At 40.3% G+C, this 27,975-nt stretch overlaps 1 protein-coding gene across 1 annotated transcript in view; it reads right to left on the minus strand.

The window, feature by feature from the left end:
- itga1 (integrin, alpha 1) overlaps positions 1 to 26,233 on the minus strand; it is a 53,460-nt gene extending 27,227 nt beyond the window's left edge. The window contains exons 1-2 of the mRNA XM_038733783.1: positions 25,940 to 26,233; positions 971 to 1,091 (exon numbers count right to left, since the gene is read on the minus strand). Of these exons, the coding sequence (XP_038589711.1) occupies positions 971 to 1,091; positions 25,940 to 25,988 (170 nt within the window). The 5' untranslated portion in view covers positions 25,989 to 26,233. The remainder of the gene's footprint in view (positions 1 to 970; positions 1,092 to 25,939) is intronic.
- Between the last annotated feature and the right edge of the window lie 1,742 nt (positions 26,234 to 27,975).

Below are 27,975 nucleotides of genomic sequence, written 5' to 3' on the forward strand. Positions count from 1 at the left end.
TCTGTTCTCGTTCACTCCTCAGATATCTGATGTCCTCCCTCTGCTCTCTGCCTGCTTTGCCCATGTTTTGTCACAGGTTCAACTTCTTCAATCAGGCCCTTATCATCACTCTGACCTATTCGGGTAACACTTTTCTCTTAACTGGAACAAAATAGTGCTATCTGGAGATGCAACAGAGCCAATATGTTTTTCAGGGGAGCAATGTGGAGGTTCAGTCACAGCTGGCTCCACTGATTCGCAGAGAGAGTGAATTACTGTAACTGATCTAACATGAGTTCGATAAGAACATTACTGCTAAACAGAACCAAGTGCAGACACATGGGAAGGAATCAGCTGTGATGCTGCAACAGGTTGGAGAGAAGTAAACTGTGAAATAAAGACTGGAGTAACTGAAGCAAAGATGTAGAGAAAAGACTGGGGGACACAGAGCCATTAACCACACTCTAATAGCATTTAACAAGGTTTTAAAAATGCGCTCCCACACAGTTTTAGCAAGGAGCCACAGATGCTTGGTTTCAGTGTATTTACAAGCTGGGTATGTGGATATTCTGGTGGGCAGTTTACGGTTAACAGCTAGAGTAGTAAATACAAGGATCTTCATTACAGAGGCAGCTGGTGTGCTCTCGTTCCTTTAGTTTTACAGGTGAATTAGGGTTTGTTCCCTTTTTTAATGGATTTGAATTAAACTAAAATTAATGCTTATCTTACTTAGAAGATTTACTGATAAAGAAAACTGAATAACTATGACGACCACCAGAGCAGGAATACCAATTCGTGAACAAACACGAAAGAGTTCACACGGTTCATTTGACACCATCATCTGCACACTAGCCTGACCAACATTCACAGTGTTTGTGGTTTATTTAATTAATTTTTCTATCTGTCAGATGAGGAAGGAAATTGTGTAGTGGTAAAAGATGAATGTCTCAACGACCTTACTTCTTCAAAATGTAAAATTGATGACACTCACCATTTCCCCTCGCTGTTCTCAAACTGCTGGACAGTGTAGCCGAACATGTCCTCCAACGGACCATTGAACGACAAACCATTTTTCTGGTCCACGTTGAAGGACAACACACACGCCAGCAGCACTGCAGGGACGGAAAAAAAGATTATTTCGAATGCCAGAGACTTTGTTTACTACACAGATTAATGCATTATCTACTAAACTGTTATTCTGGTGTAACTTTAGATTGTCAGATTCATCTAACTGATTTATAAATAGTCTGATCCTGAAATAATAGACTTTTGCATTCATTTTCTCATGTACAAAAAACCATCTTAATAAGTTGAAGGTCAGCATTAGCAAACAATCTTAATTAATATTTATAAAACAATTCAAGAGGCAAATGAAAAATAAACAGAGCTAGTAACAGAATAACTTAATAAATAATAGACATTTGGCCACAATATTTTTAATATTCTAATAATATCAACACTATTTAGCAATGTAACGGATTTAGAGATGGTATACAGAGATGAGGAATAAACTGTGTGAACCATATCACGCTAACACACACACACACACAATGAGAGTAATTTTGGAGGACACTGGAGGAATTTCAAACATCAATGTGAAGTACTTTGGTCAGAGTCCAGTCTGACCTGCGAGACAATGGTTTCTTCTCTGCACTATGCACAGTCTGCGTCCGTCTGTCACTGAGATGAGTACATATCACAGAGGCTCTATATAAATCCATCCATGTCTCATTGTGCCTGCACTACAAGAACACTCTTTATATCTACTGTGCCAGGGAATTCCTCCAGTACAATTTATTCAATTCCCGGACGAATGGGAGCGTGCAGAGGAGTAGAAGAAGAGTGGGATTAAAAAAGAACATGCAGACAGAGACCACATACATGGAGACACAAAAAAGCAGCTATTTGTTCTTTGATGATGATGCTTTGTAGCTAATGTGTCTGACCCAAATAAAATAGAGAACTACCATATGGATTCTGGGTTGTGCCCCCTGAAGTAATTATAGACTTTTTAGCCACGCTAGTGGAAGAGCTCAAGGGATAACGGTTCAGTCAGCTGGTGCACCACTTTGGTCCAGTCTGAAATATGTCAACAACTATTTGATGGCTGTAGACTTACAATCACAGTGTATGTGTAATGTGTATATCATTCGTACTGATCAACCCACAAAGAATGATCATCTAAATGCAGTTCCTCTTTGTACTACAAAGTGTTTCAGCTCACTGTTTTGCTTCACTCCTAACTGCTTTCATCTTGTTTCCAGCTGCAGCCGGCAGCTGTTTTCAGCAAAAAAGCTCTAAAAACCCACTGTATGCTACCTATCAAGCATCAAACAGCATACAGACAAATGCAAAGCTAGCTGGTGAACACAGTGGAACATTTAGCTGCTTATGAGCCAGATGTTTTCCTCCAGTTGGTGGAAGCCAAACCAGAGCTAAAAGAAGAGTGAAAATTGGACCAGAAACATGACTCCTGCTAATGTTGTTGCATGTCTGCTGGATATGTAAATAGTAACGTTGCTAACACGTTCTGACTTATTTTATAAAGTGATAATACGTCAATGTTGTGCTTGTTCAGCTGCTCCTTTATGGAATATTGAGAGACATCGGTTTCGCTAGACAGCAACAAAATGTTACAGCAGGAAAATTAATTGTAAGGAATAGACAGACACATGTTCCATTCCATACATCCATCGTCAACCACTTATCCTGCATACCTGGCTGGAGCCAATCTCAACTTACATTGGGCGAAAGGCAGGGTACACCCTGGACAGGTCACCAGTCTATCGCAGGGCCACACATAGACAGACAACCACTCACACTCACATTCTCGCCTAAGGACAATTTCGGACACACCAATTAACCTAGCCTGCATGCCTAGCCGGAGCACCCAGAGAGAACCCACACGGACTCGGGGAGAACATGCAAACTCCGCACAGAAAGGCCCGGGGCAACCGGGGTTTGAACCCACAGCCTTCTTGCTGTGAGGCGACAGTGCTAACCACTGCATCACTGCGCCGCCCAACTTCAATCTTATTTAAGTTTTTTAATACAACTTTCAAATGAAAAGTATATATATGGTACTATAATTACTGATAATTGAACGCTGTATGTAATTGTTCAGGTAGTACAATCCAGACTCCATACAATCAGACTAGACACAAACTCAAACTGTTGAAAACGTAATCTATCGTGCATGTTAACAGGACATGCTTGGCTCAGGGATCAGAGCATGTATGTAGACCATAACTCAAGGAAGATTAGATGCTTGAATTACAGGCAATTATGTCCGTTGCCATCCCCTCTCATTTCTTTCTAATAAACAGAGGACTTATAAAAATATACTGCTGCCTCTCATCATCCATTCATTTTTAGATGTTGATCACATAGATTGCAGAAGATTTTTTAGATTCCCCTCTGGTAAAGAGAGATACACAGTGAAAAAGGGAGAGAGAGAGAACCAGACCTGCAGAGTCATATACTGGAATCCCAGCCAAGAAATATTATCTCCCCCGTTTGTCCCTCGCCCCTTTCTGTACCTTCTCTGTTACCCCTCTCCATCTCCCAGAGAAGCTCCATTTCCTGTTCCTATTAAACCTGATTATAGACATCCCCTCAAATCCACAGGTACACACACACACACACACACAGAGCTAATTTAGCTGATTTAAGATGGCATCAGGCCAGCCAGGCCTTTTCCATATATCACAGCCTGAGCTCAAGTACAGTTCACAGTCACGCTGGCCTGAGCTGTAAATTACACAGGATTGTCCTCTGTCTATTGGCAGACAAGTCTTTTGTGTATACCAATCTCATTTTGGTGTCCCCTGGCCCAGCTCTGCTCAAATAAAAATTTTAAAAACAGTGAGTTATGTAACTGGCTATTTTTGTGACCTGGGCTAACATCTGTCCTGGAAAACCAATAAGTGAAGTTCTCCCTTTGTGGGTGGAAATGGCCTCATGAGCCTCTGAGGTATTGGCATATAAAGCTGTCCATCACTGTCTGGATGGTTCATATTGTACTTTACTACACATGGCGAACAGAGCAGAAGGAGGAGGTGTTTTGTAGCCATGCTAGCAGCATGACTCTATGACAGTTGGTCTACCACTCTGGTTGCAGACTCAAATAGTTCTATTGGATGGATTGCCATGAAATGTGGTACAGAATTCACTCAGGATGAACTGTGAGACTTGCCTCCATAAGATCAAAATTTGAATCGGTCTGATACTTTGTTTTTATCTAAACACTAGTAAACTAATGACATTCCCATCAGCTTCAGCTGTACTTTGTGTTTAGTGCTATTATGTTAGCATGCTAACATGCCAAACTGAGATGGTGAACTGCAAAACATCAGCATATTAGCATTGCTGTTGTGAGCATGTTAGCATGCTGATATTTAAGTACAGAATCACAGAGCTATAAGCGTGGCTGTAAACTCTTGTTTCAACAGAAATGGGGGACTGGCAGGATACAATGCAAGTCACTGTTTATCACAAGATAAATCTCATTTTTGCTCACCAGAAATTTCTAATGTAATTTGGTGTAAAGATCATGGCCTTAAGACTGCATCGAGCAACCAATGAGTCTGTTTTTGGTCAAACTCCATGTGGCCCTGATTGATCCTGGCAGTCTGTCAGCCATGCTAACCCACAATAAAACACTGCTGCCCTCTTCGATATGTTATCAGAACCAAAATGACTCCATTTCAGCATTTAACAATTCTGACAGACATCAAACCTTGTAGCAAAAGTAAGACCTGTCTGATATAGCCAGGACAGAAAGCAGCACAGATCAGCACCTGTTGGCCTGTGAGACATCAAACCAGCTATAAAAATGACCCAAGTCAGCACCTGTAGGCTTCAAAGCCTTGTTCAGCCACAGTAAAAACACACACCCGACTGGCACCTGCTCATCTGTAACATATCTAACCAGCTATAATCAGCTTTAAAGCTTAACGCAAATCAGCACCTGTGGGCAACAAAGTCATTAAGTAACCGTGAAACTCAACCTTAATCACTTGTAGTAAGAAACACGTGTCAGTTGTAAAGCTGATCCTAGACAGAGAGTTGAAACAAATCCCCTAAAATTAAAGTAAGCAAACATCTAGTAGCTCAGAAACAGAATAAAGTCAATTACTGCGGTTGGAGTGCAAAAATTAATGAATGAATGTTTTTTTTATGATGGACTGGTATCTGACCCTTTAAAGGAATAAACCCCAGAAGTGGCTTTGGGTGGGAACTGGATCTTCATGCACCATGTGCTGGTGTTTAACAACAGACAGCTATTCTGGCCGTGGGTAGCCTAGAGCCATGAAAAAGTTATGAAACAGAAATATTTCCAGATTTTCTTCTTTGTTCTTTTACATTTATCATTTCTTTCTCCACCACCTTTTGTTCTCAGCTTTCCCTTCTTACCTTCCCCAGATCCTCTTCTGTCTATTTTTCAGTCTTTTATTTGATTTCTTTCTGAATTGTGCTCCAACAGTATTCACACTTTCCCCTGTAATCACTCTAGGAATGGTTGGTCACGAGTTGAACTTCTGACAGGTTTTAGCTCTGCTGACTTTGACTTAATTTTCTAATTTTGGCTGTCTGTTCAGTTGCTGCTTATTTCTTGGCAAATGTCCAATATGTGGGTGTGAAGTAGACATAAAGGCCATGAATGTAGGCGTTTTTGTGTATTCATATGGAGAGGGGAACACAAAAGGCCAAATTCTGTTAAGTTTTAGTGTTATCAATAAATAAGACAAGCTGCAGGATGATTACAAACTAGTCTATGGGTCTAAAGCCATGGTAGAAGCTTTGTCGGACTGTACTTTCACACAGATTTTTTAACATGCTAAAAATGGCAACATTACATCATATTTATTCCTTTAGCTGATGCTTATTTCCAAAGAAACTTACAATTGCCGTACATGTCAGAGGTTGCATGCCTCTGGAGCAACTGGGGGTTAAGTTTCTTACTCAGAGAAACATTGGTGGATGTGTCTCATGGGGGAATTGAACCCAGGTCTCCTTGTCCTTTTTAGGAAATTTCTTCCCCCCTTCCGTACATACATAGACTCACATTTAACAACATGAACATACCTAACCACCTATACTATACATCAAATAGCACATTTATTCACAAATTGACACCAACTGAACATACTTTCTCACTTAGCGAGAAGTTTTGTTAAGTAGTGCTCTGGCAAAGGGAACAAAACTCCTGCTATAGCGAGCCCGTTTCCAGGCCAGGGATTTGTATCTATGTCCTGATGGGAGCAGAGTGAAGAATTGGTTGAGAGAATGACTGATTGAGACATTTCACTCAAGATTACAAATGTCAACCTCATGGCGGTACTAGAGGAAAAGTCAGGGGATCACTAAAGTCTTTAAGATTCATCCTCTGGGGACCATAAAAGGTCTTTCAAAAGCTTGTGCCAATCAAAGTAGATGTTGAGACGTTTCACTAGATAACTAAAAAACTTTTGACCTGCTGATGGCACAATAGGAAAAGTCAAAACATCAGCAAAATCAGTATGGTTCATCCTCGGAGGACCATGAATGTGTGTTGGTTGCTGAGACATTTAAGTCTGGACCAACTGACTGGCATTGCCATCCCTACAGCCATCCAGTTAGCATGGCTAACTCAAAATCATCTCCTTCTACCCTGCTCACTATTTATCTGCTTCCTCTCCTCCACCCCTTCATTAATTCATTCTCCCAGCCCTCACTCCCTTAAGAGCATCATCCACGTCTCTACTCTATCTTCCTTTCATTCATCTTCGTCCCTCCTTTCCTCCTACCGCCCATTCCAGCATCTCTCTGCTCCTCTCCTCGTACATCTTTTCATTCATTGACTGAACATGTCGGCTCAATGGTGTCGGATTCCCCTCTCTGGAACTTCCAGATGTATTCTCTGGAGCTCTGTTTCTTCATTGGTGCAGGAAACATGCAACCTTACAAGCTGAGACCCACGCATGACATCATCCCCCCAACGGTCGTCAAAGCTTTCATCCCCCCAAAATTCTCTCTGTATACTGCAGGGGTGGTTGACACTCTCCTAACCATATCCCTCCAGCAGACATACATACACTATGTCTGCTGATCACAACAGTTTTAACATCCACGGAGCATCTGGGATCAGGGGGCTTCTGGGACAGATCAAACACCATTGGAGGAACTAAAAATACACACACACACCCAGGGGTCAAAGAATGACCTTCCTCCAGATTCAATAAGCAACATGCAAAAATAATCATGCTATGCCTTATGCTATGAGGCAACAGAGGGAGAAAATATGATAACCATGAGCTTGTGGGCAAACGCCATATTCCTATTAATCACCGACATCACTGCAGGTTTATTTTTATTATTATTTTTAAGTCAGCGAAAGCAAATAGAGACTTTTAAGGAAAATAGAGAAACAAATGGTAATCCAATGAACAGGAAAAAAGGAATGTTCATTTTCCTCACTTATCCTGTGCAAAGAACAATTTCTGTAAAGCACTTTAATGAGTATGCAACAATTTTAACATGATAATAACTGTGTGTCTCATTTTATATAGCATGCTTGGTATAACAAACAACATACACTACAACTGTAATACTAATAGTTTTACAATGTCTCAATGCAATTTATTTCTGATATGTTGAGTGTGTTTTTAATTTTCAAGTGTAACTATGCTCTTAGCCAGACTCCCACTTAATAGACCCACACACATTGATCTGCATCAACTTATGTTGCTAAAAGTTTAATTAGTGGTAGATGAATACATGAAGACTATAGTGCTTCTAGCTCACTGCCTGCTGTTTAGGTGGATCGATGCAATTAATTTATAGGAAAAACAAGAGAGAATTAGCTGAGTTTTTATCTGCCATAGGGCATTTCCTGGAAGATATTGCTCTTCAAGGAATAGTTTGATATTTGGAAATACACTTATTCTCTTTCACTCCAAAGGTTCGATGAGAAGATCGATATCACTCTTACGTCTGCGTGTGAAGTATTGAACTTTTAATTGTGATCCAATGATGGTTTATTTTACTGTATGTGCGTTTCTCAAAAAACTGCTGAGAACAGTCATCTTTTGTAAGCCCTTTAAAAAGATGCTGAAATAATTGTTTAGTGTGGATCAACAGCAGATTAATCTAATTGTTAGCTGTGCAATGTTTTGTAAATACATCACTTACTATACAAAGACTGAAAAGGAAAAGCATACAACACAAACAATTACTATATGCTTAGAATCTCAACACAGACTGCTATTGAAAGAGCCTGCCCCCTGCTCACACCCTACTGTAACATGTTAAAATAAATACAATATATACAATAAATCTTTGTCGATTCCTCCCAGTTCCTGTTTTTTCCCCTTCCGGTGTTTCTGTCTGTCTCCTGTTCGTGTGTGGGCGTGGAGGAGCACTCTGCAGGCACAATCAGTAAGACCACCTGAAGCTTCCCAAAGAACCTAAAGTCAAAAACTACTGTGGATTGAAGCTCAAAGAAGAGAAAATATTTTAAATGTACCCACATTAGTGTGGATATGGCCTTTGCGGGGGGTGAATCCCACTCTCTGTCAAACACACAGATGTGTTCAAGGAAGGTCACAACTCCCCTTGATGTTTTGTTTCTCCACTGTCGTTTCAAGGCTACTCAAGACCAGGAAAGACAAACATCACATTATACAGGACATGCACACTCACTTTAAATACTCTAAACGAGTAAATAAAATAAATATATAAATAAAAATCTAATGTACATACAAAAAAACTCTTACAAGTTTCCCAGAGGCCAGCAGAGAACAGAATGTGATATGAACTAGTTCTCGCTCACTATAAAATGTATTTCCTCTAACTACACTGTGCAATAGATCTCACATAGATTCAGCCTTTTATCCTCTTTGATTGGAAATATGTTTCAAAAATGACTTTGCAACACAATAAAACTGCATTCACTGCATCTAAAATATCCCACATAAGGATTTACAACCAAAATGAACATGACGTGAATAATCCTGAGAAAATGTCTGCATGAGATTTTTGTGAGATTGATATAAACCTCACATCCTAATGCTGTTACTGAAAAAAGAACAAAATATTTCTCTTTTTCTTGCAGGTAAGAAGCCAAATATTTTTGTGCCACGTCGAAAATACAACAGCTTAAGAAGGGAAAAAATTCAACAGTCTTAAACATCAACAGTAAATGTCAGATCTGGTGTCTGGCCGGTTGATTTCGTGAAGCTGTCAACAAACCAACTCCAGCTGAGGTCTCTAGAGGTTGTTAAAAGGCAGTTCTCAGGACTACAAATGCAAAGATGAATTTAGGAGTCTCACAGTCTGTGAAAAGAAGCTGCTCTGGAGTCTGGTGGTACGACAGCTGATAATTCTGTATCTCTTGCCAGATGGCAGTAGGGTACTGTCTTTTATCTTTCTTCATGTTCAGAGATAGAAGATATTTGTTTTTAACCATTCGCTGTGTTGTTCAGTCAGTATAATTATCATGTCAGATATGTTGTCTGAAATGATTGCTATGAAAAAAAAAATGTGTCACTTTGTTTCTCAGATGTTGGCTAAGCTTAGGGGACATTATACAAAAAGGCGAGATGAGAGAGAGAAGGGGAAGGTTATATGTTTTTGGATAGGAGGAAAAGGAAGAAGGATACTTAGTAAAACTTTTGGTGTGGTAGTGCCAAACCTGAAGGAACAATTATGTTTATGTTTCTTATCAGTTGTAAATGTGCACATACTGTAGGCCTATATACACACATACTGTTTATCTACGTCTGTTTATGTGTGTTTTATGTAATTCGATGTAGATCTGATCACAAAGAAGAATATACAACTAGGTCACAGACTCCCAGTCAATATTGCAATATAGTAATATAACCCAAATTTTACTGTCTGATGTCACTGTATGAATTAGAGTGGTAGAAGAATAATTGGCTTCATCAAAGAGGCACATGCTTATTGACTCCTTCGGGTTGTTCTGATTTACACCAGACTGTAACAGTGAAACATTACAAGTAGCCACTTTTTTCCCAGGAAACTTTGGTCTGGGAGGGGAGCACCATGACTAGCATGACCATTCGTGTTGGCCTCTTGCTGGAGAGGTTAATGTGAACACATTGCCCCAGGCAGACGCTACAGCTCCTCTGCTCCCTGTCTAATGCCAGTGTGATGGATAGCTCTGGCCCGCCGCTGGCCTGGGAGAGAAACGGGGGGGGGGGGCTGGATAGGCCTGGTGCACAGATGCAGCATAGCTCTGGTTGCAAACACACACAGAAACACATACATCTAGGATCTGAGGTTATCAGCACTTAGCAGGTAGTGAGAGCCCTGGAGGAGTATGTGTGTGTGTGTGTGTGTGTGTGTGTGTGTGTGTGTGTGTGTGTGTGTGTGTGTGTGTGTGTGTGTGTGTCTTGGTTGGCACACACTGGACAAAATAAGGAAATTACTCTAGACGGGCCTAAATCCTATTTCACAAAATCACTTAAACAACAAACTACACCCGAAAAATCAGGCAAGCTCCAACTGTCAATAATGACTTTCCTGTCAGTAACAAAGGAGGATGTGGCATGACATTGTAGTTGATGGTCAGGCAGTTCATGTTTGAGAATTATGCCAAGAGTCAGTGTTTTTTTCTTTTAATTATGATGGCAATGTTTACCTTAACTCAACCACGTAGTGTCAAAAAAGTGGAAAAAATGTTTTGGTCAACATTTTGTTCAGACTGGCTTTTTACAAACAAACCAAGAAGAGTAAAAATGAAGTCATATTGACTGACAGGTGACTCATTCATTGGACAGGTTGGGGCGACTGTCATCCTGCATCATCAGGATCCACGTGGAGAAATCAGGTTCTGGTGACTGACAGCAGACAGCACTTTGCTGTGCTATGTGTTAATTTATTGTCTCTGGTGTTCACAAAGTGCTTGTGAAGGAATCATATATTATAAGCATTATTAGTCAAGACTGCAAGTGGACCTCATGTCATATAACGTGACAAAGAGGAGGATAGTTAGTGAGTGGTAACTACATTTCAATCACTTTTTATTGGGGAACTGCTAATATAAAAGTTTATATTAAATAAAAAGCTTAACACATCTCTGGTTTAATTATTCTAATCCTTTGTTTTTTGGAAATATCTGGTACTATAAATTGTTATTTAAAATAAAACATATTTGAGGACGTCATGTGGCGTGAAAACACCTCATACACCACAAATATTGGATTGAAAATATGATCTTCAGTGAAATTCCCGTTCAGTGTTACCTAAAAATTGTATGAAAAACAGTATAATGATGCAGGTTATTAAGTTATTAAGTTAACATTATTTACATTCTTCACAAACGATCAGTAAATCTGATCACACTGAGGTTGTCTTTTTCTGTAGGTTTCAGTGCGGTTATTTAGTTGCTCTGACAACTTTCACAACAACTTTAATGAACTAAAACAAACATGCAAACAGACCAGAGCAGATTTAAAACACACTATGTTAGCTTAGTTGCCTACACCTAACCACACAACCACTTAGAGGTGGCAGACCAGAAAGAGAGATGAGTAGTAAATAAAGGCCAGCAAAGCGCGTGAATGTGCATGCGCATAATGCGCGTAACAGTCGTGCATGTGAATACATTTTTGATTAATTAATTAATAAAAACAATAATAAAATATATATATATATATATATATATATATATATATATAAAATATATATATAATAATAAATAATAATTAATAATAAATAATAATAATAAAAATTAATAATAAAAAAAAGATTGGGGGTCATAGCAAGGTTGAACAACAAAGAGATGGGAGTGTGAAAATGGGTGTTTGTATTTAGACATGTCTGGCGTTACCCTCTATTAGTGGTGGTGGGGGGCCGATCACCAAAAGTTGAAGACGGGTGTGAAAAGGGGGGTTTGTGTATATGGGATGTCCGGTGTTATCCTCTAAAAGCGGATGTTTGGGAGTGGCTTATGCAATCGGTTGTATATATAGCGGGCTAGTCTTCATGCAGAACAACAGCGCCATCTTGGACATCACAGGTAATCAATTCGGAGTAATGACTCCAAAATGACGTATAATTATAGATCCTGTTGCAATGAGTATGGCTCCTAGACAGAAGACTCCCCCAATAACATTGGCTGATTTTCTGGGCCGAAAGGCATGGGCGCCTCAGTTTGAATGGGCGGTGGAAGATTTTAGAATGTCGGGATTCTTGTTTGAACACGGAACAGTTCATTATTATACAAGAGAGCTTGGTGAAATTTTTCTTTGTGAAAACACACCGTACATTGGTCTTTCAGCCAAAGACTGGAATTACTTCAGAAACAAAGTCTGTAAAGATATGAGTGCTTCAAAAGGAGTCTATACCACACAATGGTGCGGCTCTTTGCCTGGAGAGCTCCATCGTGTAGAGACAGACCTTGAAGTCTACGACCCAGAATCCTACATCTTTTTTAGATCATGCAAGGACGATTCTATCATTCAAAATGGCAGGATGGGAACCCCAGAGCAACAAAAAGGCTACCCCATCATGTCTAAAGAGTGGGAGACGTGGTTCAGCATCGTCTTTGTGGTCCAGTGGGGAGAATGGGATAGAACCCTTGAAGTCTTCTCACACATTGATAAATTATTCAGATGGTATAAACCTTATGTTAGCTATGTAGGGATCAAAAGAAAACTTTTTGGTCCTGAGGACAAGCAAGATGAACAACACCGCAGACAACCTCAAAGACCTCCACAACGGGGCTGACGGTGACACTGTTCTAATTAAAATGTTTTGTACAGGTACGAGGACATGTGCAGCGGGTGAGGATCTATCAAGCAGCCCTAAATATTTTCCATTACTCCAGGATGATGTCGTCAATAACTCATGGGTAGATGACTATGGCAAAGAACTGGGGAAAAGAAATTTAACATTTCTCGTTCCGGAAGAAAAAACAGAAGAGGAGAAGAGCAGGACAAGCCGTTGCGACAAGGACACATCTCCTAACACTACTGCTAGCAGTATTATACAGGTAACCGTACTTATTATCTATACGATATACTGCTACAAAAAGCTATACAAACATGTGTGTATTGCGCTTATACAGACGCTCTAACTACCTTAAACAGGTAGTTAGAGTGGAGGACAGTGTGAGCACAACAGTTAAGGAATCTCTGGACATGTGGAAGGGGGAACAACACTAAAAACAATGGGGAATGTGTCTAGTCTACTAAACCATGTGAAAAAGAGATACATCGTGTATACGATGAGTGTGAAGCTGTTAACAGTGCGATATGTGACACAGATAGGATACTATGTTGTTCTAGATTTGACAAACAGACAGAATGTGTTGACCTCCACCATGGTGCAAATGACAGCGGATAAATATGCAGATGCGAAATCTACTCTACTCGATACAGCAAATGTTTTTCCAGTGAACGATAATGATTTTCATATGGGTCATGTGTTTTGTTTTTGTACTTTTAGCATTGATTTGTGTGTTTTAATGCTAACCAGAAAACAACATGTTGATGTTGCTGATGTGATGTATTGCTCAACTGAATCTTTGGTTTGTATAAACATAGGTGCTTGTACTGATTTTCTGAAAAGTGTATACTTGTAATCATTGCTGCCGGCTGACGGATATGTTGCGTATGTCAAATACTTGAACACAGACGTTGAAGCGTCAGTCTTTGTAACAAAGATCATGGAGAGGTGATGTGAAAAACTAATGTGCGGTGTAAAAATTTCATCAAGTTCTGTTGTATAAAGATGAACTGATCAATGCTCAAGCAAGAATCCCGTCATTATAAAATAATTCGTAATTAATTTTTTTATATAATTTTTAAAATAGATTTTTGATTGATGAAGTTATTATTTACATTCACATGCACGCGCTTTGCTGGCCTTTATTTACTACTGAGATGACTAACCCTCTTTTCTGTTTGAAAAACTGAAGCAGTGGTTGTGCTGTCCCTTTAACCTCTGCCTTTTCCCCTCTTCTCCTTGTTTTTGTGCAAACTAGAGATAATGCAATCTCCTCCACACCACAAATTCTCTAAAATTGGCCCCCACTCTGTCTCCCCATCGTCTCGTCAGCAGCTTTCCGCTCCCTCCTTTACACTTTCCCCTCTGCCTCCCTGTCTGCCCTGCTGCTTCCTGCTCCCTCCTCTTTGCCCTGGATGCTACACAACAACTGTGCAGTGCCAGAGGTCACATGACCGAAAAATGCCACGGCACAAACAAACTATCTGTGGACATGGCAAAGTGCGACTGAGTGAAGAGCAAAATTCCAAGAAATAACTGGTAATCTGAATGTGTCAAGGTGGAACTTGACTGCTGAAATCATGTTTGATAAAAGTGGCGGTGCAGTTCATATATGCTTAATATTTTAGGAGGACAATACTTACTCTAATTGATATTGAGCTATGTATGTCTCTGAATGGTAATTTTCCATTTCATCTATCTTATCCCTCAGACAAATCTTCAATACTTCAGTATGGAAACAATTATACCATGGCTTAATGGGGTTAAGAGGATGCTCCTGAAAAATTATAACAGTCTGAAGAAAAGTGGTGACAAGTGGTTAAGTGTGAAGCACATGCCAAATGCTTTCATGTGCTCAATGTGGGTCTGTGTGTTTATATGTGTGTGTGTGTGTGTGTGTGTGTGTGTGTGTGTGTGTGTGTGTGTGTGTGTGTGTGTGTGTGTGTGTGTGTGTGTGTGTGTGTGTGTGTGTGTGTGTGGCTTGACCTTCCCTGGAGGTTAAGACCTATGTAAGCTGACACAAGATGTGATGTCGTACCTTCACGGGTGTCTTGTTTGTTTGAAGCTCTACCATAACAGATTTCAGTTTCTTTCCAAAGTGTATGTATGTTGTCGAGTGAAGCTTGGCGATTATGCTGCACTTATCTCTGTGTTTATTGTTGAGTTTAGAGGCCACTTATAAGAAGATTAGGTTTTCACTTCATGGAGAAGTCACTCAAGTCAAGTGGCACAGTTAACATCTCATGGAGCATATTAACTATTAACGTTCAGGACCAAAAAAGAACAACACATTCAATACATCTACTGTATTTACCTAGTTTTCAAGAATGACAGAGGGAAGGTTTTGCATGTCACTGCTAAAGACTTCTTGAAGTGACTTCACATTCACAGTCATAGAACAGAATATGTGTTGCACAAGCACCACTTTGGCATCCATAAGTTTCCTTTTATTTCTCTTTCACTTCTTGTTAAATGCAAATGTATGTGTCAAGCCTTACACTGAGTTCTTAGAAGTTTTTAAAAAAACAACTTAGTTATCGCAGTTAGTTATCGTTAACTGTTTTTGTAAGTCAGAATTAGGTAAACCTGCAAAGCATCAAATAGTTTTGTTTATTTTTAACTTTTGTCTTTGTTTTGTCAGTTTTTTACTAGTATAGTAAATTTGTATTTCTTCTGTGTGCTTTTTTTTTCTATGATTCTTGTAAATTGGGGCATCCAATGGTGCAGAATGCGTTAAATTAACCTTTGAAAAAGTCAAAATGATCTCTTTCGATGTTTTGCCTCAGACTTGCACTCATGGCAAGCTAAATCACAAGACCTGCTTGACCTGTATCAGTAAAGCCATGCCTGAAATACATCAGCTTTACCTAACCCTCAACATCCTTCATATGATAGTTTCACGGTTGCCACATGCTGCAGAATCTGTTAGTGGTTTCAGGCAATAGAGTATGAAAGAAATCATGTGGGCGGCCTTTGTGGTTTTACAGGCTTGGGGCCTACATATTTGAAACTTTGTTTTACTAACTAACTTCTAAAAGGAAATATAGATGTTTGGTATTCATCCACAGAGCGCAACTTCCTGCCCGATGCGCTATTTTTTGACATCAGTCATCTCCACATGCAACCACTATGCACAAGCTTGTCTTCATCCGAATGAGCTTCATGTGGTACTGCCCTGATAAGTACAATACTAAAGCAAACTTAATGCCAATTGACCTTACCTAAAACAAAATACATTCATTCTATGTCATTCTAATAATTACAAATAAACTTAGCTAAGAGATTCTTGAGTTTGACTGGATGCCGAAATATCTGGACATGCTTATGGACCACCAAGTACTTGATTAATTTCAGTATCTCATTTATTCCATCAAATATCAGAAAACAGTGGAAAATGCCCACTACAAAACCACAACTTGACTTTTCCAAATTTCTTCTTTGCCTATTTAACGGTTCTCATCCGTGCAGTTTAATTCATCTGCAGTTGTTCACATTGTATGATGAAAACAGACAGTTTAGGGGGTATTTCCTAATTTCATTGTCCTACTTGTGCTAATGCAAATGTATGTTGACCCATGTTAGTTCATATTTCCAGAATAATGCCTAAACAATGTTAGCTATATCAATTTATTTATTTGATTAAGGCTACTTACGCTAATCTGTTACTTTGAGTGAACGTTAAAGGCTATACATAGTGTTATGACTTGTAATGAGTCTGACTGGTAAAAAGAGTGGATATTTGACTTTATTGTTGCGGGTCTGTTGTTATCGCAATAACACTACTACTGGTTAAACTAAAACTGGTTTTCCCATGTGTATCCTCATGCCAAGTTCACCAAGTCCTAAAATTTAATAAATTAATGTAGCCATGTGGTGATCGTATCACGTAGAATTAATTAAATTCACAGCCTCTCTTCAAGTAAGACTCTCGTACTGCAACTCTTGTTGTGGTGATGTGAGAAAATGACAGAATAAAGCCGCTAGCCCTGACTGTCACTCGTTTCACTGTATTTACCATAAATGCTCAAATCCGTATGCACTCCAAATTTATGTGCAGCTTAATTTATTTCGGCTCACTTGACCGCAGTAGACAACAGACCCGCAGTAATGAAGTCAAAGCTGGAGATAAATCAACTCTTTTTACCAGTCAGACTCACCACAAGTCCTAATACATCATTATAGACTACGTAGCCTATGAATCACAGCACTCTATTCCAGTACCAATTGACCTATAAAAAGTAAAAAAAATAATGTATGGTTAAGTGGCAAAAATGCAACAATTATTAATTATGTTCAATATTTAGGCTAGACTAGAATTTGTTTATTTATTAAGTTTAGCTATCCTTAAAATGACATTCAGAACAATGACATTATTTTGAAGGCATGCTGTCTATATTTCCAGTTTTAGACTTTCTTGTTCAAAATATAATAAATTATACTTCACGCACGGACCAGTTCTCACCCAAGGTGTATTACTGCACAGTCTTGACTTGAACCTTGGGTACCGGAGGTGGATACGCAAACAAGGAGACTAAAACCCATGGGCACTCGCATCTTTTGCCAGTGCGTCTCTTAAGGCGTCAGGGAGTGAGGTTTTACTCACTGCACAGCCATCTGGTTTCCGTTACAGTCAAAAAACAAAATATATTCAGTTTACAATCACATAAGACAAAGAAAAGCTGCAAATCTTCATATCTGAGAAGTTGAAACCAGTAGCAGTCACTTCTTTCTCTTTGAACTGACTAAATGTTTGATTAAGCTACATTTACTATACTTACATACAACAGCATTTGTAGCCAATTGCCATTATGACAAGCTTTCTAGGCTTTTACTGACAGACTTTTTGATCAAGATTTTAACCTTAAAGCATTTGTGTTTTCCGCAACAAGCTGTATAAAAGAAGTAGACGTAGCCACCCTGACGCCACCCATTGGTTTGTGGACTACCAGTTTGAAGGCTCGAGTTTGGCACTTTGGCCGTAGCTATCTTGTATTTGCATGAGAGGGTGGAGCTGGGGAGGGATACATATCACTAAGCTTCTATCCTGATTACAGGTTGCTGTGGCAGCGACTTGTCAATCACAAGGAAAGCAACGCTCTTTAGCATATCCTGCTTTATCATCATTTATAAATGGGACCATAATTTACGAAACATCTTGCTATATTGAAACTAGCGATTAATACCATAAATCCATTAGGAAAGTGTTTACTGAGGTAATAAATCAAGTGAGAAGTCAGGTCTTTTTGTCATTGTCTACAATGCAATAAGACATTAGAAAAATGCACTTCCGCATTGGCTTCACTTTTCAAACCCAATCTACTTCTTATATAAAGTGCTGTGACTTCTACTTGTAGATGGAGATTTTGTCCACTGACTGACTCAAAACAAGCAATAGACTCACAGCTTCAGTTCCTGTTCCTAAATTGCACCCATAATCCGTCATCGTTCCCTCACGCTTTTAATGTACAATGGAAACATTTGAGAAACGGAGTGCCTATGCATCAGCAGCCACAGTTATAATCATTTTTTTATATTGTTTTGCCAACATTTTTTGTATTTAACAAGTATAAATACGTGTTTGCAGGTCACTTAGATGTGGTAACAGATGCTTTGTTGAATATGAACCTTGTGGTGCTTCAAACTTTCCATGTCATCACTAGTTTTAAATTTCAATATGACCAATCTCACAACACAGCTGATGTTCTGCTGATCGTATACAATGGCCATAACTCTGGCCCTATGTTTTTTTATCTGACAAAATTACATACCTTTATTCAATAGCAGTTACATGGTATGCACTTCAACCACCAGGCCACCGGTCACCATACATTCATTTTCAGATGTTTCATGTATGAAGAACACAACGATAGCGAGTTACTGTTAGTTAGTTACTAAACATCCAGTATGCGGCAGTCCTGTGGGCGAAAATGCCTTGTTGATGCTAGAGGTCAGAGGAGAATGGGCCGACTGATTCAAGCTGATAGAAGAGCAACTTTGACTGAAATAACGTTACAACCGAGGTATGCAGCAAAGCATTTGTGAAGCCACAACACGCACAACCTTGAGGCGGATGGGCTACAACAGCAGAAGACCCCACCGGGTACCACTCATCTCCACTACAAATAGGAAAAAGAGGCTACAATTTGCAAGAGCTCACCAAAATTGGACAGTTGAAGACTGGAAAAATGTTGCCTGGTCTGATGAGTCTCGATTTCTGTTGAGACATTCAGATGGTAGAGTCAGAATTTGGCGTAAACAGAATGAGAACATGGATCCATCATGCCTTGTTACCACTGTGCAGGCTGGTGGTGGTGGTGTAATGGTGTGGGGGATGTTTTCTTGGCACACTTTAGGCCCCTTAGTGCCAATTGGGCATCGTTTAAATGCCACGGCCTACCTTAGCATTGTTTCTGACCATGTCCATCCCTTTATGGCCACCATGTACCCATCCTCTGATGGCTACTTCCAGCAGGATAATGCACCATGTCACAAAGCTCGAATCATTTCAAATTGGTTTCTTGAACATGACAATGAGTTCACTGTACTAAAATGGCCCCCACAGTCACCAGATCTCAACCCAATAGAGCATCTTTGGGATGTGGTGGAACGGGAGCTTCGTGCCCTGGATGTGCATCCCACAAATCTCCATCAACTGCAAGATGCTATCCTATCAATATGGGCCAACATTTCTAAAGAATGCTTTCAGCACCTTGTTGAATCAATGCCACGTAGAATTAAGGCAGTTCTGAAGGCGAAAGGGGGTCAAACACAGTATTAGTATGGTGTTCCTAATAATCCTTTAGGTGAGTGTACACTATATACATATGTCACAAGTTTTTTAAAGGACACTGAATTGAATTCTATAGTGACACTTCATTGACATGTCTGAACAATAAACAAGGAGAAATCAAAGTGCTCTGAACAACACAGTCAGTTTATTGCAGTCACAGACTGTCACACAGTCTGACTGGAAATGTAAACCATGAGGTAAGTGTTAGTGTGCAAGCTTCCTTATTTAAAGGAAGTGTGAAAACTTGCATATCTACCACATCGGCTATAGCCCCCACCATAAACTGCCAGGCCAAACAAATCTGAGAAAAACATGCTGAGAAATGCCACCTGCATTAAATTAAGCTACAAAGTATTACATCTTCGAGTGGGCAGGATCCTGTCCATTTTCTGCATAGACAATGTCAGGCGACTTTGATAGGTATGAGACTCATTTTAGTTCAATCATCAATACAAAAGATTATTCTAGTTCTTTCATAAAAAGTTTCAAGACTGTGTACATATAAACATTAATGACAGAAGCTAACTACGATTCCCAAGGTGCATTTGGTAAGAAATGCAGGGGAAGTGCCAACACAGGGGTCTAAGGTAAAACAACACAGTGTAGTCCAGCAAAAAAGTTTAACCTGTAATCTTTTGCTGCAATGCAAAGTCATCCAGCAAGGTGCTGCGTTGGTGAATCACATGCATGAAAGTGCATGTTCCTGGTGGATTACTTTCTAATAAAAGCAGCAAATATCTACTGTTAATCTTGCAATCATTGCGACAAAAGATAAAATAGTTCCACTGTGACAACAATACTGTTGTGCAGTATTTTGGTGTCTGATATGCCCTTAATTAACATGTTACTCAGGTTGAATCCCCACTACCTCACCTCGCTCTCGGTTCCGGCATGGCGCCTGTGTTTGGCCTCGCCGCTGCGGCTAGTTGTTCGTCCCGCCTCGTTTTGTTTGTTTCCTGCGCTATATTGCTACTAAGTTTGTCAACAAACGTTGTGTCAACTGCAAGGGTGTACGATCGCCAAACAATGCTGTTGATCCGATCCTCCATGGCGGAGTGCGGTGACGGATGTACCTGGAATGGTACAGGTGAGTTTGTAGCCCCGTTCGTACGTCCGACTGCAACTGCTGTGTGTTTGTGGCAGGGAGAGGGCCTAATACGACCTACAAATAGACGGCAGAGAAAGCGAGGAAAAAGGGCAGGGAGGCAGGTTCATCTGAAAAAACTCTTGAAGCTGGGGGTCTTTGACAGCGACGCCAGACCTTCATGTCTTCGTTCTGTCTTCCCTGACGTCCCCAGGACTCTGGTCCCGGTGCCCTGGAGAAACCCTACCGCTGGTCGCAGTGTGTGTTCCATGCATCTGAGGTCGCTGCCGCTAGCCTCTTTCTCTGCTTCAGATGTTGCTGCACCGCTCAAGATGGGTCTGATAAATGCCCGTTCAATTGCAAACAAGTCTCTTTTGCTCAGTGATTTATTTACCTTCAAGAACATGGACTTCTTGTTGCTCACAGAGACTTGGCAACGGGATATGGAATACTATCACTTGAATGAGCTCTGTCCTGTGGACTGTAATTTTATCAGCACACCAAGACTCACAGGCCGTGGTGAAGTCTTGCTGTGGTTTTTAAAAATCATTTTATCTGCCAGTCAATGAGCACTGGCACGTACTCTTCTTTTGAACTACAGATGACTAAGGTTGGTCGTTCAAAACATTTTATTGTACTTTAGTCTACCGGCCACCTGGGCCGGCGGCCTCTTTTCTTACTGATTTTTCTGACTTTTTATCATCCACTTTTAAGCTGGATAGAGTGATCGTTGTTGGCGATTTTAATGTTCATGTGGATGATGATACTTGCAAAAATGTTTCTGTATTTGTTAGTGATCATAAATGTATCTTATTTGATCTTGTTTGTGATGACGTTCCTCTGCCTGCTAAACGAGCGTCCTGCTCACGTTTGATTAACCAGCTTACTGTTGAGAAATTTTCAGCTGCATTTGACGCAAGCTCGGTTCTGCACCCTGCTGTTGGACAAAGTGGCGCCTCCTAACACTAGAGAAATTCCCTCTGTTAATACATCCCCGTGGATGAATGACGCCATTCGCAGCTTGAGGCGTGTCTGTCGGAGAACTGAGCGTTTATGGAAAGCGACTCAGCTACAAGTCCACCGCCTGCATCTTAAAGAGCTCTTAATAGACTTAAACAGAATGATCAAGGATGCTAGATCCTCTTACTTTACTAACCTGATATCCATACATCTACTTGGCCCATGTTTGGTTTCAATTTTAAACTTATCTCTCCAGCTGGGCCAGGTCCCCAGCTGTTTAAAGCATGGGGTTGTTCAGCCTATCTTGAAAAAGAACAATCTTGATGCAGCTTCACTTAGAAACTATAGGCCTATTTCTAAATTGCCTTTTCTTTCGAAAATTCTAGAAAAGGTTGTTGCGAACCAGCTACATAATGTTTTGGATTCCCATAATATCTTTGATAAATTTCAGTCTGGTTTTTGTAAAAACATTCAACTGAGACTGCCCTCCTTAGGGACTCAAATGATATTTTGATGGCTGCTGATGGGGGTAAATGTTCTGTGCTGGTCCTATTAGATCTCAGTGCAGCGTTTGATACTGTTGATCACTGCACTCTGATTGATCGACTGAAAACAACTGTGGGCATTACTGGATCAGCTCTGAACTGGTTTTCCTCCTATCTCTCTGACAGGAGTTTCTCTGTGTCCATAGGAACATATACTGTATGTCAGACTCTGCCCTTTGTCCTGTGGTGTGCCCCAAGGTTCTGTGCTCGGCCCCCTGCTGTTCAGTCTGTATATGCTTCCTCTTGGAAAGATTATTGGTAGGTTTGAAGACATATCTTATCATTGTTATGCTGATGACATCCAATTATATTTATCTTTTAGTGTTGCACAATTGCTTAGCCTCCATTAAAAAATGGATGGCGGACAACTTTTTGTAATTAAATACAGACAAAACTGAGGTGTTGATTTTTGCCCCAGACAACATTACCCCTAAAATTAGGCAGGCCCTTGGGGCTCTATCATCCTCTGACAGTAATGTTGTGCGAAATCTGGGTGTCATTTTTGATAAATCTATGTGTTTTAGCAGTCATGTTAAATCTGTGGTTCGTTCTTGTTTTTTTCCATCTCAGGAACATTGCTAAGATTAGATCTATGGTTTCTAAAGAAGAGATGGAGATGCTTGTTCATATTTTTATTTCTTCTCGTCTGGATTATTGCAATGTACTGTACACTTGTCTAAACAAATCCTCCATAGACTGACTGCAAGTTGTGCAGAATGCAGCTGCAGGGCTTTTGTCTAACTAACAAGCGATTGCACATTACTCCTGTGCTTAAGGCTCTTCATTGGCTTCCGATTGGTTTTAGAGTACATTTTAAAATTTTAACCATTACTTATAGAGCCTTGCATGGTCAAGCTCCCTCTTACATCCAGGATCTGTTGCATGCGCACATTTGTGGTCGCTCTCTGAGGTCTTCAGGAAATTTTAAATTTTGACCTGATGATGGTGGTAGAGGAAAGGTCAGGATGATACATCCTCTGAAGACCATGAGTATCTGTGCAAAATCCGTCCGATGAGATATTTCACTCCAAACTTCAGGGGAAGAGGAGATATAATAGTGACAGACTGGTTTCTATCAGTGTTATAATGCAGCGAATATAAGTAAGACAAAGAACTTGCTTTCCTTTCACATCTTGAAATTTTTCAGTGGTAACGGCCTAACTTAAAACAATAGTTACACTTAGCTAATTAAAAGAGAAAGGATGCTAAAAGTGAACTCATCAAAGATGCTGAATAATCTAACATAATCAGATCTTAATTACTTCACATTCCAGGGAATCTGTCTGCCCCTGCCAGCAGACAGTTTGTCAAATTAGTGCTGACTGCTGCGACCCAGGGAGTGAGCAGATTCAAATGAAGGAGGAGGAGGAGACATACTACTAATGACGGAGATGGCCGCGTTCACTACTCAGGTTCATAAATTCAATTTAGAGCTTTAATGTCTGAAGACCTTACAGCTTTCAATGAATTAACCATCTACTTCGGTCATCTACTCCAGCCTTCCATGTGCTCGTGAAAATACAGAGAAAAGGCAAATTCTGAGATTTGAGGAAAGCAAGAAAAAGGCAGGAAAAAAGCATCACAGTCCCCAAAGGAATGTCAGTCATCAGTTTGTGTTTGACTAACTCTTCACCCCTTCTCTCCATCTTTGTAGCAGACATAGTTACAAACACAACGAATACTAAATACATTCCTAAGTAAGATGAACATGTGGCCTATATGCGGGCTATGTGATAGCTGAACAGGCGACTTCTAGTGTCTAAGTCATTTATCAAGAAAATGATCAAACATTCACAGGTTTCAGCTTCTTAATTGCTACTTTTTCCTGTTTTATATAACTGTAAATAAAATGTTTTGAGGTTTGGACTAGGGCTGCAAATACTGATAATTTTGATTATTGATTAGTCTGACAATTTTGTTTGACCAAAGATAAAAAAAAAAATTCCATTCACAATGATATATGAAATATGAGTTGCTGGAACCAGAGAATGTTTGGCATTTTTTCACATTTTTCACTTGAAAATGTATTATTTCTTTTAATCGATTATTAAAATAGTTGCGGATTATTTTTCTGCCATGATGATGCCAAATGATAAATCAACTAATATTTCAGCTCTATTTTTGACATTTAGTCAGATAAAGCGAGTTATTTGCAGACATGATCTTGGGCTCTGGGGAGCTGTGATTGCTATTTTATAATCCTTTTTCCAAACATTTTATAGACTAAATGATTAATTAATTAATCAAAAACAAACTGACAGATGACTAGATAATGAAAGTAGTCATTAGTTGCAGCCCCAGTCTCAATTATAGGTGCTCATGCTGAGTCCTTAGTAAGTTCGGTCACTCCGGCCTGACACTACTGATTGAAGCCAGATGCACCTCTCCTCTGCAGCACCAAACTCAAACCACCTGTAGCCCCATCTCCGTTAGGAATTTACAGAGATTAAATGTTGCCACTACAATAACCACATGCGGGCCTCTGAAGCATGGCAGAGGCAGCTCCAATAGCACAACACGGGAGCTCCCTGTATGGTCTCAAACCAGATAGCTTCTAACCCATGTGTAACCCAGTGGAGGTCATGCTCGGACAGCTCAGACTGCGTTACTACTTTTAGCATCAGTAGTAGTGTGAGGCATGAGACAATAACACAACACGAACGCGTTTAGTTAAGTGACTACAGTCAGCCTCATTCTCAGACGATCACATTGAAGGTGCACAGACAGAGCCAAGGCATTGTTCAATGACCTGCAGCAATCTGATTGAAAGAGACAAACAGGGAAGTAAGTAAACCTGACTTCTTGATGAATTGCTATGTGAGCTTCAGCTGATCCCTTTCCACACACACACACATTTATCTCCATCTCTAACTCAGTTATCTAATGACCATCACAAGCCAGTATCACATGTAAGCAAAGGAATCTGAGAATTAAAGACAGCCTGTTCACTTTGCTCTGTCTTTCTTCTTCGTCTCCTTCTCTGTTTTTTTCTCTCCTCGAAACTCAGAGAGGAGGTTCACTCAACTTTGCCAGTACTGTCCATTGTGTTTGAACTACTTGGACATGACCTAGAAGTTAATTCACTGCTGTTGCTGCTGCTGCAGGAGCTGAACCCCAGAGCCAATCATCACCAATGTGGCTACAGAATACAGATATCCATATATATTTACTTTACTTTTCACAAATTAAAATCTAGCTCACTCATTTTTTGTGTAATTTCCCACTCATGCACATTCATTCATAGATTCATTCAAGGATATGTCATAGGACTTGACATCATTTCACATCATACATGCTTTGGAAATACTCAGTTTCTGCAGAAACATGAGGAAAATCCACGCAGACATGTTTGCTCAGAAACAGCAAAACTGACTTTCCCAGAAATCCTTGACACTGGTGTGTAAACACTGGCTTGCTCAACATCCAATTAGAGCACCATCCAGTAGTTTGACTGACTGTAATGCCTCTATTACATTAGGCAATGCCATGCTTCTACGGCTTCTTCTCTGCACGTAGAAACAATTAAGTGCCCTGCGGTTTCCCTCAGTCAGAATAAATAACATCTGGGCAATACGGACGGAAAGTATTTAGTGGCAGTTTACGAGGACACTGTGGTGCCACCACCTTTTAATGTGCGTGCAGGCAACGTGAGTGACACACCTAATGGATGCTTTTAGTAGCTCAATTGTCAATTATGCAGACTGCGATTGTAAGCTGCTGTCTGGCGTGTGCGTAAAAGCGGTGGAGACATTGACGCGGCAGAAAAGGCGCTCTCTCCGCCTGTCACTCATTATTTCATCTGATAATCAGCACAAATGCTAAATTCCTTGTAAGTTACTAACTCACCAACAACTGCCACTGTTGTCAAAGTGAAATGTTGACTTATCCCGAGCATCCTGACGCACTATAGATGTCCCGTAGATTCAGTTATTCCACGGACCGTTCCCCTCTCACGCTCGGTGTTGAGATAAACAGAGATCCCCGAAGAGGTCAAAATTGCTAAATGACTAACAAGAGTCCACAAGGCATTTCCTGTGCTGCTGCATCCACAGTTTTACTGTCTGAGGTCCCGTTTCAAACTGACTCTACCACTCAGGATGATCTCTGTTCCATTGCGTGTCGTGCTGAGCGGAGCGGGGGCAGACAGAAACAGGGAGGAGACGGAGGAGGAGAATGAAGAGGAGGAAGGCGGGTAAGAGTGTTATAAGGAGTTCACTCGCATAGTACCTTATAAGCTACATTGCCATTCCATGGGAATCTCTTACCAGTGATGTGTGGAGACGGGAAAATGTTAGGCATTAAACAATTAGACCAGAATTTTAACATACAGGATCCAGGATGTGACAGCTGATCCATTACTTGAATTGTTTTTAGTAATCCCTTGTTAAAATGTTATATATTATAATAGGCTACCATTAAAGGCTTATTATAAATGCGTCATAACTAATACAGACTGTTAACCCTTTAAAGTCCTCACCAAGAAAAAAGTGATGGAAAAATTATTTCTTTACATTTTTTATTTCATTAGGGCAATAACAACAATAATCCAAAAAAAAATATTTAACAGACCCATTAGTTTTTCTGATATACTGCTCTACCAAACGGTTTAGATGGCTCTTTATAGTAATACTTAAATATGCATTTTCATACCAACAAACTTTAGAAAACATCATATAAAATGACAGTTAACAGCAGAGAAGGCAACTTCAGCACTTCATCCCTCATTGTGAAGACAGGGTTTATAGTGGAGTTCATACAAAACAGCACTACACAGTAACTTCATTGATTTTGAACATTTTGAATAATACCAACATAGTATTTCTGTTCTTTGAGTATTTCAGAAGAACACATCTGTATGTACTCTCAACCTTTTAGACAGACTTAGATACTGAGACAACGTATCAATGTCTAGATCACTGCAAAATACAGTATTTACTTGATTTAGTGTATGGCTGTTGTTCAATAACCAATGAAGTTACTGTGTAGTGCATACAGTTTGGTATGAACTCTACTGTAAACCCTAGATACGCAATAGGGGATGAAGTGCTGAAGTAGTCTTCTCTGCTGTTGACTGTAAAACAGATTTATTTCTGCAACAACTTAGCATTTTATATGATGTTTTCTAAAGTTTGTTGGCAGTTTTCAAAACTAAAGTTTTTTGACCGGGATGACGGCCGCCGATCAGGCCCAGCGGCAGACCGGCAGACCGGCGGCCCAGCGCGGGAGATGTAGCCGGTGAAGGAGATGCAACAGTGTCCGGAGGCACTGTGCGCCGAAAGAGATCCGTATCAGGGAGACTCGAAGCCGCAGGTGCATCCGCTGGATGGACCGGAGTGTCGTCAGACAAGGCTGCATAGCGGTTGGAGAGGCCGATGTGCGGAGGAGAGGCAGCCCCATCCGAGCCTCTCTTGCAGCCACGGACCACCACTTCAGCCCAGGTTGACTGATGCTTCGGAGTCGAGCAGGAGGAAAGCCTGGGAAGGCTAGAGGGGTCCCAAAACACGGTGTCCTGGATGTTAGCGGTTGCGCTAAGAGAAACAATCTGTTTGGCTTGTACTGAAGCCACATCCATAAAGCCAGTCAGCAGGGAATCTTTCTCTTTGAGTTCCTCAGAAAGTCGTCGGATGTCTTCCATCAGGTCAGAAATCTTCCTGTTCGCTTTCTTAAGGAGTGAGCAGTCCTCATGGGGCAGAGTTATCTCGGCTTGCATAGTCACCGGAGCTTTGTTGCGATCGGTAGCGTTGATGGCGTTTTTACGGTCATCTAGCTTAAATTCCATGTTGGATGACTAAAATCCTTAACCCACGTAAAACTTAAGTTAAAAACTTAAGTTAAATGAAAAGGATAAAAAAAAATGTAACGAAAAAGAGTGGATTAAAACT

Source organism: Micropterus salmoides, unplaced genomic scaffold (assembly GCF_014851395.1).
Source record: "Micropterus salmoides isolate LMB-PRFRI ecotype aquatic unplaced genomic scaffold, ASM1485139v1 Ms_hic_scaffold_20, whole genome shotgun sequence".
NCBI classification, from domain to species: Eukaryota; Metazoa; Chordata; class Actinopteri; order Centrarchiformes; family Centrarchidae; genus Micropterus; species Micropterus salmoides.